The sequence below is a fragment of the Castor canadensis genome, chromosome 15, assembly GCF_047511655.1.
Source record: "Castor canadensis chromosome 15, mCasCan1.hap1v2, whole genome shotgun sequence".
Taxonomy (NCBI): domain Eukaryota; kingdom Metazoa; phylum Chordata; class Mammalia; order Rodentia; family Castoridae; genus Castor; species Castor canadensis.
Genome location: NC_133400.1, coordinates 78,896,954 through 78,916,986, shown reverse-complemented (window position 1 = coordinate 78,916,986; position 20,033 = coordinate 78,896,954). Strand labels below are relative to the sequence as shown.

At 35.0% G+C, this 20,033-nt stretch overlaps 1 protein-coding gene across 3 annotated transcripts in view; it reads left to right on the top strand.

Annotated features, from left to right (window-relative positions):
• The window catches only part of Stam (signal transducing adaptor molecule), a 68,533-nt gene that overhangs the window by 16,561 nt on the left and 31,939 nt on the right, over positions 1-20,033 (top strand). For 2 of the 3 annotated variants that reach the window (XM_020180978.2, XM_074056582.1), the window contains exons 3-6: positions 10,979-11,054; positions 11,139-11,234; positions 13,225-13,371; positions 18,970-19,060. In XM_020180978.2, the coding sequence (XP_020036567.1) occupies positions 10,979-11,054; positions 11,139-11,234; positions 13,225-13,371; positions 18,970-19,060 (410 nt within the window). The remainder of the gene's footprint in view (positions 1-10,978; positions 11,055-11,138; positions 11,235-13,224; positions 13,372-18,969; positions 19,061-20,033) is intronic. The other variant, XM_020180979.2, reaches the window with a different exon arrangement.

Genomic DNA, 20,033 nt, shown 5'->3' with positions numbered 1-20,033 from the left:
CTCTCATGTGCTAACATAACTGGCGTGCACTCCCACACTTACCTACCTGAAGATCAAAATTGATGAATCTGACTTCCAACCTAATTTCCCATCCCCCCACTTCTTATAAGTAACAGCTTTTTCTTTTGTATCTTTCCATTGTTTCTTTATACAAATGTGGATTCCCCCCATTCATATATACTATTTTGAATTTGTTATTTAATTCTTCGACATATCCTGTTAATTTTAGAAATGTATTTCATTTATTGTTTGTTAGTATTGGACAAATTCAGAAACCATTTTCTAATTTAACATCAGTTTTGGTTAGTGACGTAAAGATCATTGGACACACTTATATTCAATAATTATTAGATAAAAACTACTTAACTTTTAGGAATATATTAATCTCAGAAAACTGAGTAGATGTAATCCCTATTTGCTACACATAGGCTATATGTTTTTGTTTTTTAAATCCTGTTTGATTATGCAGAATTTAAAACTTTTAGAAAACACTCTGAAAAAATACTTTAGCCCTCTCAAGATATTCACATGATTTTTAGTATGCTGTTCCAGTGTATGAGTAAGTAATGAAGAATGCCAGTTAGGTCCTGTGATGAGCTGGATGGTCTCAGTTTGTTTAGGAAACAAGAGAGCTTTTAAATGGGGAACAGTTTTCTTTCATATGTCTTTGTACAATAAACAGCTTTTCTCTGCTAGTTTTGATTGTTTGTATTCTCATATGTAAAAATAGATGGGGGATAGGTATTGATTGTCCACAATAAATTAAAATTAAAGTTGTGTAATTGATGTCTGGCTGAAGCTATGCTCTTATTTTGTGTGCTCATTGTTTTTGCTAGAGTTTACTGAAGGTGGAAAACATACTATTTACTTGGCTTTTTATATTTCAGTAGTGTTTTTGGTTTATTTAAACAGAATGAAGGATAAAATGATAGTCATTACTGGTAATTTGTGAAAAATGTAAACATAAGTCTTTGGGACCTTATTAAAAATGTTTTCCTTGGGTTTGTATTGTCTTGTCCAGGACTGGACAATGACTGTTTCTGACCTTCAACTGGAAGTTACTGGAATATTGCGTGATTTTATAAGGGAAATAATCTCTAATCACTTTAGAGATTAGTGTTGCAAGAGCAGCATTAGATAGATAAACAGACCTCTTTCGTTTCTTTTTTTGTTTTTGGCTTTATTCATTTCCTTGAGTTACAGGCCCTAATTTTTAGAAGACTTTTATTGACTCATGTAGTCTCATCTTACTTCCTTCTGATGTGAAATACTGCCATCATGTATTATGTACTGTATTCCTAAATATATTTGAATCTATTGTTGAACTTTCTCTTTTGTCCCATTGGTATGTGTCTGTTCATGTGTTGTTAGTTATGGTTTTAAGTATTAAAGCTTTATAATATGTTTTAATATTTGGTAAGACTAATGTTTCTCATTTTTTTCTGGAGTTTTTCTGCATATTCTAACTCGTCCCTATTCCCCCCAGGTGAACTTTATAGAGCTGACTTGACCAGCTTAAAAGCGAAGCTGTTTTTAAATTGACTTAGTTTTAAATTGACAAAATTTGTATCTTTTTAAGTCTTCTTGGGAACATAGCATATCTTTTTGTTTGTGTCCTTTAGTGGATTTTAAAGGTTTTTGGTTTTTTTTTGTGAAAAAAGTACTTTTTTTTGGTGGGACTGGGATTTGAACTCAGGGCTTCATTTTTGCAAAATGGGTGCTCTATCACTTGAGCCACACCTCCAGTCTGTTCTGCTCTGGTTATTTTGAGCGTGTCTAATCCAAAATCCAAAACTTTTGAACATCCTGTTGGCACTCAAAGTTTCAGAGTTTGGAATGTTTCATGTTTCAGATTCTTGGAGTAGAAATACTCAACCAGTAAAGTCTATGCAGATATCCCCAAATTCATAAACTCGGAAATCTGGAACATTTCCTATATGACATGACCTTATATGCAAGCTAACTTCTTCAGCTGGTACTCAATGGCAATTTTGGCCTTACACCCTAACATTGGAAACTCAACCCAGGAAATATTGTGTTCTGTGATATTTTATGACAGAACAGTTTGTGTTTATGGACTTTTGTCAAATAATGATGAGAGAAACACATATTTTGGAATAGGAAACTGGGAATGATGAGAGATTATTCTCTTTCCTATATTTGTACCTGTCCTGGTCCCCATCAGTTTGTTTTCCCATCTCAAGAGAAGAAAAAGAGAAGGTATGTCTTACAAAGTTTGTTTTTAAATACCATGCTGGGATTATTGAGAAGCTTTTTGGCAGAGATAGGCATTTGCTCACCCTTTACAAAGGTAGGCTTTGGAATCCTTTGTAGGTCCTTCTAAATACACATGCAGATTTTACTTAATGTATATTTTTACAGAATACTTTGTCTTTATCTTCAGTCTCTTTCTTCATATCCTCTGTTCCTTACAACACTTCTTGTACATTTTCCCTGTCATGGTTTTATTATAGTTATATGAACTAAATTTTATGAAAGCAATATTCATTGGCAAGTTTGCTTGCCAAACTTGGTGTGTATTTCCATTTTTAAAAATAACCATCCCAATGGGTATGAAGTGGCGTTTCAGTTTGATTTTGATTTGTTGTCTATTGGCCACTTGCATATTCTTCTTTGAAGAAATGTCTATTCAAGTCATTTGTCCATTTTTGACTTGGATTATTTGAGAAGTTCATATGTTCTAGGTGTTAATCTCATCATAAATAAGATTTTCAGAGTCTGTGGGTTGACTTTTCATTAGTGACAGCATTCTTTGATGCACAAAAGTTTTTAGTGTTGATGATATTTAAGTATTTTTTTTTCTTTTGTGAGGAATTGATATTAATTTTTCAAGTTTTGGTAGAATTCACCAGTGAAGCAATCTAGTCAGAATTTTCTTTGATGGGAAGTTTTCTTGATTGTTAATTCAGACTTTTTACTTGTTACACAGGTCTATTCATATTTTCTCTTTCTTTTTGAGTTAGTTCCAGTAGTCAGGCTTTTAAAAAAAATTTTAATGAGGCTTTTGTTCAGTTTGGGGTTTTTTTTGGAGTCAGGGTCTTGCAACTAAAGGATTTTTGTTTGCTTTTTTTTTTTTTAAATAAAAAAAAGCACAGTCTTTGGTTTCAGTGAATTTGTTTTTCTATTATTTTCCATAGTCTATTTCATTTTTCTCCTCTTCAATCTTCACTAGTTCCTTCCCTCTGCTTGTTTTGGTTTAATTTGCTCTTTTTCCAGTTTCTTAAGGTAGAAGTTTAGGTTATTGGTTTGAAATTTCTTTTTTGCAGTGGTTTTTGAGATAAAGGATTTTGTTTTTTTGGTGGTACTGGGGTTTGAACTTAGGGCTTGCTAGGCAGGTGATCTACCACTTGAGCCACACCTCCAGCCTGCAATGTTTTTTGTTTTGGCAAAACATAAAACATAAACTTTACTGAATAATTTACATTATTCAGTATATAATTCAGTGCTACTAAATACATTCATAATATTGTGTAACTGTTAACATCTATCTTTAAAATTCTTTTCCTCTTGTATAATTGAAATTCTATACGCATTGAACACTAACTCCCCATTCCCCTACACCCCACAGTTCCTGACAACTACCATTCCACTAAGATTTTAACTACTATAAAAGCCTTGTTTAACAGCAGCATCTTAGAGTATTTGTCTTTTTGTGACTGGCTTATTTTAATTGCCTTCAGGCTTCACCCAAGTTGTAGCATATTATGAAATTTATTTTTTAAGATTATCAATATATTTATGCATATGCCTTATTTTGTTTATACATTCTTCAGTGAATACTTGGGTTACTTCCATGTTTGAGCTATCACAAGTAACATAGCTAATGAACATAGATGTATATATATCTCTTCAAGACCACATTCTCTGTTCTTTGGTATATTAAGTAATATATAATTATATATATGTATATAATTCTACTTCTCTCTCCATATATATATATATATATATATATATATATATATACACATATGTGCAGAAGTAGAATTGTTGGATTACATGGCAATTTAAGGTTCCTTACGCATTGTTTCCCACATTGCCTCTACCATTTTACATTCCTACCAATAGTGAACAAGTGTTCCAATTTCTTCACATCCTTATACGTTACATTTTCATTTTTTTAACAGTAGGCATACTGATAGGTTTGAGGTAGTATTGGGATCTTTTTTCTTTTTTTTTTTTTTTTTTTAATATTTTATCTTTTTTTTTTTGTCATTTTTCTTTTATTATTCATTTTTTTTTCATTTTTCTTTTATTATTCATATGTGCCTACAAGGCTTGGTTCATTTCTCCCCCCTGCCCCCACCCCCTCCCTTACCACCCACTCCACCCCCTCCCGCTCCCCCCCTCAATACCCAGCAGAAACTATTTTGCCCTTATCTCTAATTTTGTTGTAGAGAGAGTATAAGCAATAATAGGAAGGAACAAGGGGTTTTGCTGGTTGAGATAAGGATAGCTATACAGGGCATTGACTCACATTGATTTCCTGTGTGTGGGTGTTACCTTCTAGGTTAATTCTTTTTGATCTAACCTTTTCTCTAGTTCCTGGTCCCCTTTTCCTATTGGCCTCAGTTGCTTTAAGGTATCTGCTTTAGTTTCTCTGCGTTAAGGGCAACAAATGCTAGCTAGTTTTTTAGGTGTCAGCCTGCAATGTTTTTTGTTTTGGCAAAACATAAAACATAAACTTTACTGAATAATTTACATTATTCAGTATATAATTCAGTGCTACTAAATACATTCATAATATTGTGTAACTGTTAACATCTATCTTTAAAATTCTTTTCCTCTTGTATAATTGAAATTCTATACACATTGAACACTAACTCCCCATTCCCCTACACCCCACAGTTCCTGACAACTACCATTCCACTAAGATTTTAACTACTATAAAAGCCTTGTTTAACAGCAGCATCTTAGAGTATTTGTCTTTTTGTGACTGGCTTATTTTAATTGCCTTCAGGCTTCACCCAAGTTGTAGCATATTATGAAATTTATTTTTTAAGATTATCAATATATTTATGCATATGCCTTATTTTGTTTATACATTCTTCAGTGAATACTTGGGTTACTTCCATGTTTGAGCTATCACAAGTAACATAGCTAATGAACATAGATGTATATATATCTCTTCAAGACCACATTCTCTGTTCTTTGGTATATTAAGTAATATATAATTATATATATGTATATAATTCTACTTCTCTCTCCATATATATATATATATATATATATATATATATATATACATATGTGCAGAAGTAGAATTGTTGGATTACATGGCAATTTAAGGTTCCTTACGCATTGTTTCCCACATTGCCTCTACCATTTTACATTCCTACCAATAGTGAACAAGTGTTCCAATTTCTTCACATCCTTATACGTTACATTTTCATTTTTTTAACAGTAGGCATACTGATAGGTTTGAGGTAGTATTGGGATCTTTTTTCTAACATTTGGTGCTTAACAGGTGTAAATTTTCATATAAGCACTTCTTTACTGTATCCCATAAGTTTTGTTTTGTTATGTTTGCATTTTCATTCATCTCAGTGTATTTTCTAATTTCCTTTGTGAATTTTTTTTTCTTTAATCCATTGACTATTTAGGAATATGTTGTTTAATTTTTTGCACACTTTAATTTCTCAAATTTCCTTATTTTACTGATTCTAATTTCATTATGTTCTGATTGAAGAACATGCTTCCTATGATTTTTTCCTTTGAAATCTATATAGAGATTTGTTTGATAACCTCACATTGTTCATTCTGTTTAGTGTTCCATATTTACTTGAAAAGAATATATATATCTCTCCAATCATTTCTTGGTATACATTTGGGTTGTATTTCGTTTTTAGCTCTTATGTCTAGAACCACTATGAACATTCTTACACAAGGTACTAGGTGTGATTTTATTTTTATATCCTTAAGTGAAATTATGGTTTTGTAATTTCATTTGATGTAAGTATTATTGAGGTATATCTTGTTTAATTTCTAAACATTTGGGAATTTTCCTGCTATGATTTTGATATTAATTTGAAATTTAGTTCTGATGTGGTCAAAGAATGGACTTTGTATGACTGTAGTCTTTTTAAATTTATCAGCATCTTATAGCTTAAAATGTGTCTATTTTGTGAATTTTCCATGCACTTGAAAAAATGTGTAAGGTCAAGTTGTATGATAGTGTGTTTCAGATGTTCATATCCATATTCCATATCTCACATCTGTAGTCCATTCATATCCATATAGTCTAGTATTATCAAATTATTATGAAGGCTATATTGAAATTTCCAATAGATTTGTCTTTTTTTCTTTTCAGCTCTATCAGTGTTTTCTTTGTGTATTTTGAAGATAGTTTGTTACTTATGTATATATGCATTTAGAAATGTCAAGCCTTCTTGGAGGAATTAAGAATTAATACTTTTATTATTATGTAATCTCCGTCTTTATATGTGGTAGCGTACCTTGTTCTAAAAACCTCTGAAGTAGTTTATTAATATGGTTAGATTAAAATTGTAATCTGCCATTTTTCAGATTATTTGTATCTTTCTTTTGATTTTTTCCCTTTACTTCCATTTGTCTTTTTGAAATCAATTCTTTTTATAGCTTTGATCTTTTTTACTAGTTTTCTTAAAATAATTTGCAATGGCCCACTTTTACCACTTTTTAGTGCTTTTTTTCCTCTGTACTTCGATACTTTCAGCATGTTTTCAGATTTACTGATCTTTCAAATTTACCTGATTAATTCTGTAATCTTTCATTTTGATATTTTCATCTTTAGAGTTTTATGTAGTTCTTTTTATATACCATTTCTTTCCTTATGTATAATTTTTTATACATACTTAAACATACTTACATAAGTCCTTAATTGCTGCTTCCACAATGTTACTTCAGTTTCAGTTTCCTTCTAGTTATTGTGTCACAGTTCCCTATTTCATGTCATTTCTAATAACTTTTTTTATTAAATGTTTGGGTTTTGAATTCTGTATTGTTGGGTACCATGCTGTGTTGTATTCCTATTGAAGAGTGTTGGATTTATTCTTCTGGAAGTTATTACCGTGGCTGTTCTGTAGCTTAGTTTTCAGTTGTTAGGTGATTTGGGCATAGTTCAGTACCATTGTTATTGTCTAAACCCTATGGAGTACGCATGGGTATTTATCAAGGACTCTTCACTTTGGCATGAGCTCCGACAGCTCTATGAGCTTTGGGAATTCTTTGGCATATAGCTCTCACTTTTTACCATAGCCTTATAGACTTTGTCACATATGACATTTTCACAACAAACCTAAATGAATCCCTGTGTCGGTCAGATTTTCTGTTGCTTCGAGAAAATACCTGAGAAAATAAACTTGAGGAGGGTAAATTTATTTTGACTAAATAAATGGTTTCAGAAATTTCAGTACATCATGGCAGAAAGGGTGCAGTAGAACAGAGATTTTGCATTATGGTAGCCAGGAAGCAGGGAGAATGCCTATGCTAGCTGGCTTTCTCCTTTTTCTTCTTTTATTCCATTCAGGCCCTCGGCCTATAGGATGGTGCTGCCTGTATTCAGGGTGGAAACAGCCTCTCAGATTTATCCAAGATTAGTTTTACTAATCTCCTAGGTACTTCTCAATGCAGTCAGGTTGACAAGATTAATCATTTAATTCCACCCCTTGTCAACTTGACACTCAAACACGTCTCCTTAAACCGTAACATTACTGGCCTCAAAAAGGCTCATGTCCATCTCATAATGCAAAGTGCATTCAGTCTGTCTTTAAAATTCCCAGTAGTTTTAACAGTTTCAATATTATCCAAAAGTTTGAGTCCAAAGTCTCCTCTCAAGACAAGCTCTTGTCTGTGAGCCTTTATAAAATCAAAAAGAAATCACATGCTCTCAATATACAATGGCATAGATTAAACATAAATTTCAAAAGGGAAGAATGGGGACATAGAAAGGAGGGATGAGATCAAAGCAAGTTCAAAACCCAGTAAGGCAAACATTAAATCCCATAGGTCCATATCTAGCTACCAGGGCATGTGGTGCTGTTATGTGGTGATATGAACTCCCAAGGGCTAAGGCAACCCCATTCCTATGTTCTGGCCAGGCCTTGCTCTTGGGTTGGCTGCACTCCTTGCCTCTGGTTTTCCTTGGAAGATATTCTCCCTTGTTTGCATTTCTAACTTACCAAGGTCTCCATTGTTTCTTTAGCTTCTCTCAACTTCCAATGCCACACTCAGAGGCTGCCTGCAGGGATACAGACCCTGCCCCACATTGCCTGGCCTCCCAGGTCTTCCTTTGAAATCTCTGTGGAAACTTCCATGAGACCATAACTCTTACATTCTGTATGCCTGCAAAAATAGCATTAGGTCAGCAGTGCCAGTGTCTGCCACCAGCTCTAATAGTATCTGGGCTCCTTTGGACCATGGCTCCAGTGGCATCTGTGTGCCTGGATAACTGATGGGAAATACTTCCCTAGGCTACTCTGTGTGAACAGTATGTCCCAGAGCTCTCTTCTCAAAGCATAGTCTTTCAAATGAGTGGAAACCTCTGTCCTTGAGCCTCTGATGGGTGGAGTCTGGCAAATTCTTGGAATGTCCTCAAGTCATCTTTCCTGTTGCCCTGATGCAGAGTACTGATGGTGCTAATCTCTTCTGCAGACACTTTCCTTGGCTCTTACTTTATTCTTGCGTCTTTTCTGTGCAAACTGCAAGTTTTTCAAACTTTTATACTGTGCTATTTTGCTCACAGTTCTCACTGTAAACTTAACTAAAGCCAGCTACCAATGACCATGCCACAGCCTGAATGGTGGGTGGTGGACTACTTTGAAATCTCCAGCGCCAGATAAATTAGTTAATTACTTTTAAGTTCAGCATTCCACAAAGTCTCAGGATATGGGCACAATGTGGACAGATTCTTTGCCAGAATGTAACACAGGTGCCTCTGGTTCAATTCCCACTAGAATCCTTGTTCTGAACCTTCATGAGTAGTTTTACTATCCACATTCCTGTCAGGGTTCTGGTCTTCTGAGTGTCTACCTAAATTGCCTTTAGGGTCTGCTTACAGCATTGTAGGGCTTCTCTAACCTGAGTCTCCAAACTTGCAAGTTCCTCCCAGAAATCATTCCAAAGGCTTCTGAACCACAAGGTCGAGAATAGCCATCGCAACAAGCCCATCTCTGGCACCAATTTTCCATGTGTGTTAGACTTCCCATCAGTGTGGGAAAATACCTGAAAAGAAAAGTAATTTAAGGAAGGGGAAGTTTATTTTGGCTTACGGTTTCAGAGGTTTTAGTCCATCCTGTGGGGAGTGTGTGGTAGAGCCAAATAACCTACAACCTGACAACCAGAAAAGCAGTAAGAGAGAGTGCCCACACTAGCTGCCTTTCTCCGTTTATGCTTTTTATTCTATCCAAGCCCCCAGCCTACGGATGGTGCTACCACTTTCAAGGAGGGTCTTCCCTCCTTGCTAATCCTCTCTTGAATTTCTCTCACATATGTACCCAAAAGTGTGCTTTACTAGGTGATTTTCATCCACTCTCACAATCCCTATGCAGATAACTAACCCTCTCCTCCTTGTGGCACCTTCTATTCTGTGCTACAAAATCTAACATCACAGGCTTCCTGAATTCTGATTTCTTTCTGCTCTGCAGTGAGATCATTCTATTCCTCTTGGGATCACCTTCCTTTCACTATAATCCAGAAGCTTTGTTTAGGTAGAAAGTATGCACTAATATGGAAGAGTATCTCTACACAAAATTGAGGCAAATCTGTAACTTCTTTCTTTCTTTTTTCTTTTTAACTTATTTATTTTTCTTCTTGGAATTATCTTCAATATTGCCTGTGGCCTAATGTCACCAGACAGCTATCTCGGCATGTATTTTATTTTTAATTCACAATTTGTAACAGATTTTTTAAGGAATGGATTGAGAGGAAAAAAAAAAACATAGGGCAGAGAAGTATGGAATAGAAAATAAGTACAAATGTAGCTCAGTGGGAGAGTGGGTGCTTAGCGTACACAGGTTTGAGTTCATTCCCTGTACTGCAAAAACCGAAACCAAAAGTATTTTGCCAGTTGTTTTAATAATCATAATTAGTATAGTGAATTTCTGTACAAAGCACATAGAAAGGTGTTCCATTAACATAGCAAATGATTTTAGTGTCTGATATTGGGAATGTAGGCTGTGATCCTTTTTTTAACAGATCCCTGGGTGTGTGGCACAGACCAAGCTTTTATCCAGATTTAAACAGAAGAATGGCCTCTCGGCCTCAGTAAAGTAGATGTAATGTTTGGTGTTATGTGTAATAACTACGAAAGGTCATGGGTGCGGTTTTACTTTTTGTCAAACTCCCCATTTGAACTCATTCCTCAACAGGAAGATTTTAACTGCACTCTTGCACCACTGTAAAAAAGCTTCTTGATAATGGGCTGCAATGTCCTTTTCAGTTGCTGGAATAGCACAGTCCAGAAGTCCTGTTGCACTTCTGGAGATGTCTACATTTTCCCCTCACTGCCATTCCTTCCCTTGCACTTGTTTACTGTAGATCCAGGGCTGGCCAACAGCAGTCTCCTGGGGGAGGTGCAGACACCACTTTGGCTCAGAGGGAGCTGCTTGTCACTACCAAAGCCATGAGACACAGCTCTCAGTATATACTTTAAACATATTTTTCCAGCTTTGTAATTTTTGCAACAAGTATATAAATCTGGTTGCATTAATTCTGTCATGACTGGAAGTGGAAGTCTTGGCCTACCATTTTATTTGCTAAATGTTTTCATGTAGAATTAGACTGAAAGGCCTAATCTATGGTTGCTTGTTAATATTGTTTGAAAAATCAAAAGGAACTAGTTTACAGTTTTTCAAACATGTCAGTAAAAATTAAACTGCTATACCTTATTCTCCTTTTTTTTAAATAGTAGTGTATTGACTACAAAAACTAGAGGAGAAAACACTACATTACACCATTAATTATTAAATTTCTCCTGTTCTAGACCTAAAGACTGTCTTCGATCTATTATGAGGAGGGTGAACCATAAAGACCCCCATGTTGCCATGCAAGCTCTGACTGTAAGTATTTTCATGTTAAGCCATACTTTCCCTCCCCCCCCAAAAGAAATTGTGCCCTTTTAACTTCTGATTTTATGCTATTAGCTTCTAGGAGCATGTGTATCAAACTGTGGCAAAATTTTTCATTTAGAAGTATGTTCAAGAGATTTTGCAAGTGAAGTAAGCAACGTATTAAATAAGGTAAGGAATGTTATTTCCGGAAATTCATTAAGGCAGTCTTCTTTCTTTTCATTTTAAATCACAAAGGACTATTCTACTTGTGGGTTTTTTTTTAACCCTTTTTAGGCCATGTATTATTTAAGTAAATACTATGTTTTGCTGCAGAGACAACAAATTCACATAACTTTGAGAATTGATTTTTTCAAGCCATATTAAAGTATATTTAACTTTTTCCTATCATTTCTTTAATATGTATGTTTCTCTATATAACTAAATTAATATCAGTGTATTTTAATGCAAAGTTTTTGTAAATGCATACTATTCTAACATAGAACCCTTCAGAAAAGACTGACAAAATGTAAGGCACTTTTGAATTTTCATCTTATGTGAATAAGGTCACTACCTGGCCATCATAGGATTTTAATAGTACTGCTCTTAGTGTGGTCAGACCTGTCACTGGAGTTGCTCCAAAAGTATTAGCAGGGGATTTCCTGCCAGGGACTGCCCCATAACATCCCAAGATAGGCCAGTTGTAGTTCCAATGAAAGAAGGACTAAATGCCAGGATGATCAGGCCAAAGCATTTGTTAGTGAAACTTACATTTAGAGGCTGGAAGGTCTTCATGGTGGACAGTGAGAAAAGAGATGTTCTACCCAGGTATGTCTATAACGAGGGCATCAGGCTATGGAGTTTAAATCATGGTTTAAGGAATTTGCCTCTGGGTCAGGGCAGGTTTCTACATGTTTACCAACATATAGATCCTTTAGTACTTGATCTTTTAGTGTTTCAGACAACAACTTGAACAACTTTATCAATGCCTGGGAATGTTTAAGGGCTTTTCTTGGGTTCAAGTCTGTAGGTGAAAACATACAGCTGGCCAGGCCACCATACAGTGGTTGAGGCGCTGTGTGCTTCTAAAGCAGGGGAATGGGGGAACCTACAGCTGCCTACTTAATTGCATGTAGGATAAAAATTTCAACCCCACAATTCAAGGGACTTTAAAAAATTTAGTAGGTAATATATGAGTTTTCCTAGTAGAAATTTTCAGATTGTAAAGGTAATTGTTTCTGACTTAAAAAAATGTTTGGTATTATCAAGGAAATATTTCAGTATTAAAATGGGAAATGCTTAATTTTTTTTGAAAAATGAGTAGTTTCAGGTATGAGTAGAAAAATGCAGTGCAGAAATATAAGAACTTAAAATTCTATACTTTTTTAAGCATGTTTATGTAATGATGCCCTTTCTCTTCTGCTTTATTCAATTATATTTTTTTCTACTAATTAATAAATACTGTCTTTTAATGTCCTGAATGTCCATCAAAAGGTACAATTGTTAATAAAGAGATTCTGTTATCATGTTTTCTGTAATTTAATTGAAGATGTGCTATACAAACTTACACAGTGATAAACAACTGCTTTGGAACACAAAGACATATAGGAAAGAGGACTTTGTTTTCTAAATGTTGTACAATTTATGTCTTACTTTTATACTTAAGGGAGAGATATTATTTGAAGTTTCCAGGACAATTAGCCTGTCCAGGGCTCAGATAATTAGCATCAGGGGAAAAGCACACAGTTGTGAACATTAAAAGTCAGGAATTAAGAATAAAGGAACTGTGCCAGTCCTTCTCACCTTGGAACTTTTCTCTTGGCCTGCAAAAAGCAAAACAAAATAAACGGCTTTTCCTGACAAAAAGCATGTTTAGCTGCAAAATACCCTGAAAAGTTCTTTCTTTCTGATTTCCAGAATAAATTACTACATATTTAATGTTTCAGTCTTGGAGTGAGATATATCATATACCTTACCCTTGTTTTTTCACAGTGTGAAAATAACATATATTTATTTCTTGTACCTAACTATATTTTCTTATTTTCACATGTATATTCTACAACCAGGGGCAATTTGTATTGAAAAAGAGATATAACACTTTGTAATTTCTCTATTTAAAGTATTTGAATTAAATCATTAACCAGGAAATTGGTACTTCATTAATTTTTTCCCTATTTCTTAGGGTCATCCTAAAGTATGTGAAAAATTAAAGGCTCTTATGGTCGAATGGACAGATGAATTTAAGAATGATCCACAGCTTAGTCTAATATCTGCAATGATTAAGAACCTTAAGGAACAAGGAGTTACATTCCCAGCTATTGGCTCTCAGGTATTTTAAAAACTGCTTATGATAATTTGCTTTTCTACAATAGCTATGTTTATTTGAAGTGTTCTCTTTTTTTTCTTCATTTCTAGGCTGTTTTTACTACTTCAGAGGAATTTTGTTAATAGTCTTGTGGTCAAGGGTGCCAAAAATGTCAATGTGGAATATTAATGTGCACCAACTTTATTTTCCCACTACTTCTCCTTTACGAATTAAGTTGTCTAATAATCCTTAAATTTTTATGTACTTTTAATATACCAAATTGCTTAACTATATCAGTTATAGCTGTTAATCTTATTAAATGTTCATAATTCTGTAATTTTATATGCAGAGAATGATAGCTCAAAAATCAGTATATCTTTACAATTTAGGGATGAATTTCTTGGTTCTTTTGATAAGAACTTTATGAACATCTGTATTAAAGATGGGGAGGTATAAGGAATGAAATACAGAAAGATGCACACACAGCAGCCTTTTCCTTAATAAGAGCTGACCAGTGCATAAGTTCTCTTCCTTTCCCTCAACAAATGTGATTGATTGAAAGGGTTAACTTTCCTGTCTTACACACAATTGTGTAATGGGATCAATCTCTGATTTATGTCATATAGGAAAAAAAATCAAGGTGTATCTTTTATATCCATTCTCTAGGTAACCATCCTTTAAGGTGCCCAACTTAAAATGTGTGGTAATATAGTTTAGTATTTTTCCCCACTGGATGAATCAGAACAAAATTACAGTGAGTGGTATGAATCCATGAATGGAACACACACACTCTCTTTTGACCACTCGAAGGAGCCATATAGATTATCTACTTTCATACATATCTCTCTAGATTTTCTTCCCAAGGCATTTCCATTTTATCTGTGTGCTCTTGATTAGTGAAGGGCTTGTCAAAGAGAAGTCAGCAAATGACATTTTCCTCTTACTTTAAGAAAATCAGTTTATGATTAGTTTTACAATGATATATTATGTCTTTGAGAAATATTCATTCATAATTGCTAGCTGGCTTTTATTAAGAATAATTTTGAGAATCTATAATTAAAGGATAATTTTATGCAGAGTAAGCCAAGATAATTATAAATTACTTGACAAAAGAAACAACATTTATTTATCCAAGGGTAGATTGCAGAAACCAAAAAGTGTGGATACTTTGTAGAATTACATTTTCTATTCTAGAACTTGTTACTCGAAATGTGGTTACCACCATCATCGGTATTACCTTGATGATTGTAAGGAATACAGCCTCTCGAGTGCTACTCCACACCCAATGAGTCATTATTTCCATTTAATAAAATCCTCAGATGATTCTTTGTGTACAATGAAGTTTGAGAAGCACTGTTGTATAGTATAGCTTTCAGTGTAACCAAAACCCACATTTCACTCCACAAATGGACTTGCACTCATAAGAGAAGGAAGAAGCAGTGTTCTGTTTGACGTGTAGCCTTACTTGGTTAATCAAGAATCTTAGATAGTTGTGGAAACAACTTTAGGCATCCTGTTCTCTAATCTAATTCCTTTATTTTACAGTTGAGGAAATTGAGACTCAGAATGGTGACGTGACTTTCCTAGAGCCATAGCTAGTAGTCCTCAGAGCTAAAACTAGAACAGAGTCTAGTATTCTCTCCACAACCCAATCCTGCATACCTTTTGATTTAGAATTTAGTGGATATGTGTCTGTTCAGACTAGACTTCAAAGGACAAGAAGAATAGTGAACTCTGGCAGACGCATTTCTTTCTTTTTTTCCCTTTAGTCATATATTCATATGTACATACATGTTTGGGCCATTCCTCCCCCCTGCCCCCTGCCCCCTCCCTCTCCCCTCACCCCCCTCGCTTCCAGGCAGAACCTGTTCTGCCCTTTTCTCCAATTTTGTTGATGATAAGACATAAGTAATAATAAGAAAGACATAGCGTTTTTACTAGTTGAGATAAGGATAGCTATACAGAGAGATTCCTAGCATTGCTTCCATGCACAAGTGTATTACAACCCGAATTGATTCATCTCTATCTGACGTCTTCACTACTTACCAGTCACCTTCCCATAGTGACCTCTGTCTCTTTAAGGTTACTGTATTAGTTCCTCTGCAGTAGGGACATCAAACACTTTCAAGTTTCAGGTTTCCTACCTATCCCCATTCCTCACATATGTGCTCTCCACTTAGCATGTGACCCAAGTCCAACAACGTTGCTGCATTTACCCTAGATCTAAAGTCCACATATGAGAGAGAATGTACAATTTTTGGTCTTCTGAGCCTGGCTAACCTCACTCAGGATGATGTTCTCAAGTTGCATCCATTTACTTGCGAATGATAAGATTTCATTCTTCTTCATGGCTGAGTAAGATTCCATTGTGTATAAATACTACATTTTCTTAATCCATTCCTCAGTAGTGGGGCATCTTGGCTGTCTCCATAGCTTGTCTATTGTGAATAGCGCTGCAATAAACATGGGTGTGCAGGTGCCTCTGGAGTAACCTGAGTTGCATTCCTTTGGTTATATCCCTAGGAGTGGGATTACTGGGTCATATGGCAGATCGATGTTTAGTTTTTTAAGAAGCCTCCATATTGTTTTCCAGAGGGGTTACACTAGCTTGCATTCACACCAACAGTGTACAAGGGTTCCTTTTTCCCCACATCCTCTCCAGCACCTGTTGTATTCTAATGGGTGAGGTGGAATCTTAGTGTGGTTTTGATTTGTATTTCCTTTGTGGCCAGAGATGGTGAGCATTTTTTCATGTGTTTTTTGGCCATTTGAATTTCTTCTTCTGAAAAAGTTGTTTAGTTCAGTTGCCCATTTCTTTATTGGTTCATTGATTTTGGGAGACTTTAGTTTTTTGAGTTCCCTGTATATTCTGGTTATCAGTCCTTTGTCTGATCTGTAGCTGACAAATATTTTCTCCCGCTCTGTGGGTGGTCTCTTCAGCTTAGAGACCATTTCTTTTGTTGTGCAGAAGCTTTTTAGTTTTATGTAGTCCCATTTGTCTATCCTTTTTCTTAGTTGCTGAGCTGCTGGGGTTCTATTGAGGAAGTCCTTGCCTATACCTATTGCTTCCAGAGTATTCCCTGCTCTTTCCTGTACTAACTTCAGAGGTTTGGATCTCATATTAAGGTCCTTGATCCATTCTGAGTTGATACTACTGCAGGGTAGTAGGTATGGATCTAGTCTCAGTTTTTTCCAGGCAGATAACCACTTTCCAGCATTTGTTTCTTGGTTGTTAGCAAAGTTAGGTTATTCTCTTGTTCAAAATATTTAGGACAGAAAATACCAGTGGTAAAGTTAACACTTTTCTTTTGATCTAGATACTGTAAGATATGCAAAAGCTAATTTTATTTTACTTGTCTTTCAGCTACAAGAAATATATAAACTGCATATAAAATGAAATAGCTGGAATGGTGATTTTCTTTTAGTAATTTCTAAAAAGCTTGCCGTTGGAAACCATATGTGTAGAGAACATGATTAGGCCAGGTGCCAGTGGCTTATGCCTATAATCCTTGCTATTTGGGAGGCTGAGATCGGGAGCATCGAGGTTTGAGGCCGTCTGAGCAAATTATTCACCACACCCCATCTCCACAATAACCGGGGCAAAATGGATTGGAGGTGTGGTTTAAGCGTTAGAGTGCCTGTTTTGCAAACTTGAAGCCCTGAGTTCAAACCCAGTCCCACCAAAACCTAAACAAAATAAAACATGATTAGTGAAAAGAAATCATCTAGGTTCAACTGCAGAACTCCTGGATTTTAAACCCACTTAATTACTTAAGTAATTATTACATTTTCAACAGACTAGAGTTTTTTCAGGGTATATTTAACAAAAGCCCCTAAAAATATAAACATTTTTATAAGTGTATCACTCAAGGGCAGATGAAAATAATGTAAAAACATTAAGAAAATTCACCCCCATGCTGATGTAGTTCTGTGAACTGTTACTTTTGATGTAGCAGTAGAAGTAAGGGCAACACCACTACTGTATTTGACTAGTTAATAATCCAGTATCATTGCTACTCTAAGAACTCTCATGATAGAAAGGAATGTTGTGCAATTTAGTAATGTAGAATGTACCATATTTCTACTCATCTTTCTCAACTGAGATATTCCTTCAGAGACACAAAAAAGTCATTATATCTTCCATATGTTGATGCCAGCTGCTGTTGTAGGTGCTGTATATGTGATAATTTGAATGTATCTTACCTAATTTTTTGTTTTGGTGATGCTTAGGTTTGAACTCAGGGCCTCACACTTGTTAGGCAGGTGCGCTACTGCTTGAGTCACTCCACCACCCCTTGAATGTATCTTAGAATTCTATTTTTCTTAATTGGTTGCTGCTCTGGGAATTACAATATACATTTGTAACTTCCCACAATTTACTTCAGATTAATATTGTGTGTATCCTTTGCTATAAAATATAGATACTTTGTAACTGTATAGGTCCATTTACAGTTCACCTCTGTATTCTTTGTTTTATATTCATCATATTAATAACTCTATATACATTATAAAGCTTTAAAAGTAATGTTATACCTTTTGTTTTAAACCCTGATTGTACCTGATTTGGGGAGCTGCGATGTTTGAATCTAATTATCTAGATAGGATGTGAGGTGCCCACGAGGTACAGATATTATATTATCCTTATTTTATTCCTGAGGAACTTGAGGCACAAAGAGTTTAATGTACCCAGTGTCATTCAGCTAAGTGGTTGATGTGGGATTTGAACCCCTGTTTGCCTGGCTCCACAACTTGCGTTTCTAACCACCCATTTCATAGTACTTGTCACAGAGGAGAAAATGCTTTAATTGAGGGGTTTAGGAGTGTTTCTTTGAGAAAGTGATATTTTAGCTGTTTAGTGACTGGTAATTTGAAGCTCAGTGGGGGAAAATGTGAATAGAACAAATGAACCAGAGGAAGGAGAACATAGGACCTGTGTCACAGGTGTAGAAAAAAGCGCCAGTATATAGAATAGTTAAAATGAGACTGGCAAAATAAGCTAGATGCTGATCTGCATTGAGTGCATGCAAAAACTAAGAGGGCACGGAGTACAGAAGGCTTAGAACCTTATAATTCCAAACATGTGAATTAGTTTGTATGTTCACTTACTTCTCATTGCCTTATTTGTAAAATATGTTTAATATAAGCAGTAATCTATGGCCAAAATTAGCTACTTGTATTTTGGTTTATAAAATAGGATTTTATGAACATTTATGTTGTTGTATATAAATTTGTGTTCCTAAAGCTAGCACTCTAACCTTAGATCTGGAAGGAAATAAGTGTTGAATAGTTTAACTCCTGCTTCCAACCCCTTCTCTGGCTTTAGAATTTTTCTAATCGTTCTTTCCTGACTTCCATGCTGTTTTTAGTTTAATCCAGTTGCACACATGTCGGGGGAGAGTGGTTGGTCTGTCACTATAGTGGTCCAGTTGCTTTCAGTCCGTTTTCCTTAATTCTGACTTTTTCTCCACCCTTTCAGCGTATACCCTCCTCCAGTTTGGATGATGTTCTTCAGAAATCAATAGTAGATTGATGAGAGGGGTCTTGCAGATTCTTACACTAGGTATGGATGGGTAATAGAATTTGAAAACAGCCTTTAAATGCTGTATTCTTTTTGTGTGTTAGGCTGCAGAACAAGCGAAAGCAAGCCCAGCTCTAGTAGCCAAGGATCCTGGCACTGTGGCTAACAAAAAAGAAGAAGAAGATTTAGCAAAAGGTGCGTTTTAAGTCACTGAAGGTGGGAAGAAGATAAGTCTGGCTGAATAGCTTTTCCTTTAGATATTTAGAGATAAAAGAATCGACTCTACAGCTAAAGCAGAAATGTGCTTTATTCCCCTCTTCTATGTTATTTCTTTACTGTCCTCTTCAGAACAATTATCATATATGTCCTTCCAGTCTATGTTTTTATAATATTTTCACTGCAGTATATATAGAATTAATATCAAATACTTCTTTGTCCAACAAAGTTTTTTCATAAGCAGTGCATTTGAAGTATTGCCTGCAACTTGTTTTCTTCATGCATTGTGTTCATGAAGAGACCAAAAATTCATTTGCTTTCGCTAATACTTAATATTCCATTGTACTAAAACAGCATGCTTTTTCTGTTCTCCTACTGGTAGACATTTGTGTTTCTCGTGTGTTTTTCACTGTAAGAAATAGTGCTGTGGTGAGTGTCCATGTATATGTTCTCTTGTGTGTATGTATGTGACTATTATGAATGGCTGAGTGGTATTGTTGAATCATGGGATAGGTGTATGTTCAAATTTGGTAAATGTTTGTTTTCTTCCATCAACAATGTATGGAAGCCATTATTATGATTATTATTATTTATAATCTGAAAACACTTGGTATTGGTAGAGGTTTTTTTTTTTAATGAATCTTATAGACTCAAAATGAGGTGTAAGTGTTTTAATTTCTATGATTATTAGTGAGATGAGTCCTTAGATGAATTGTCATTTTCTATTGAGGTTTTTCTTTTTTAAATAGTGATGTGTAGAAGTCTCTATTAGATCTTAATCTGTTACTCATATCTATTATAAGCATCTGTCTCTTATTTTTATCTTATATTTTAATTTTGATAATGGTATATTTTATCAAATAGACTTTTTAGGGGCTGAAGGTGTAGATTGGTAGTAGAGCATGTGTATAGTATGCATGAGGCTTGGTTCTTTCCCCAGCACACCCACATA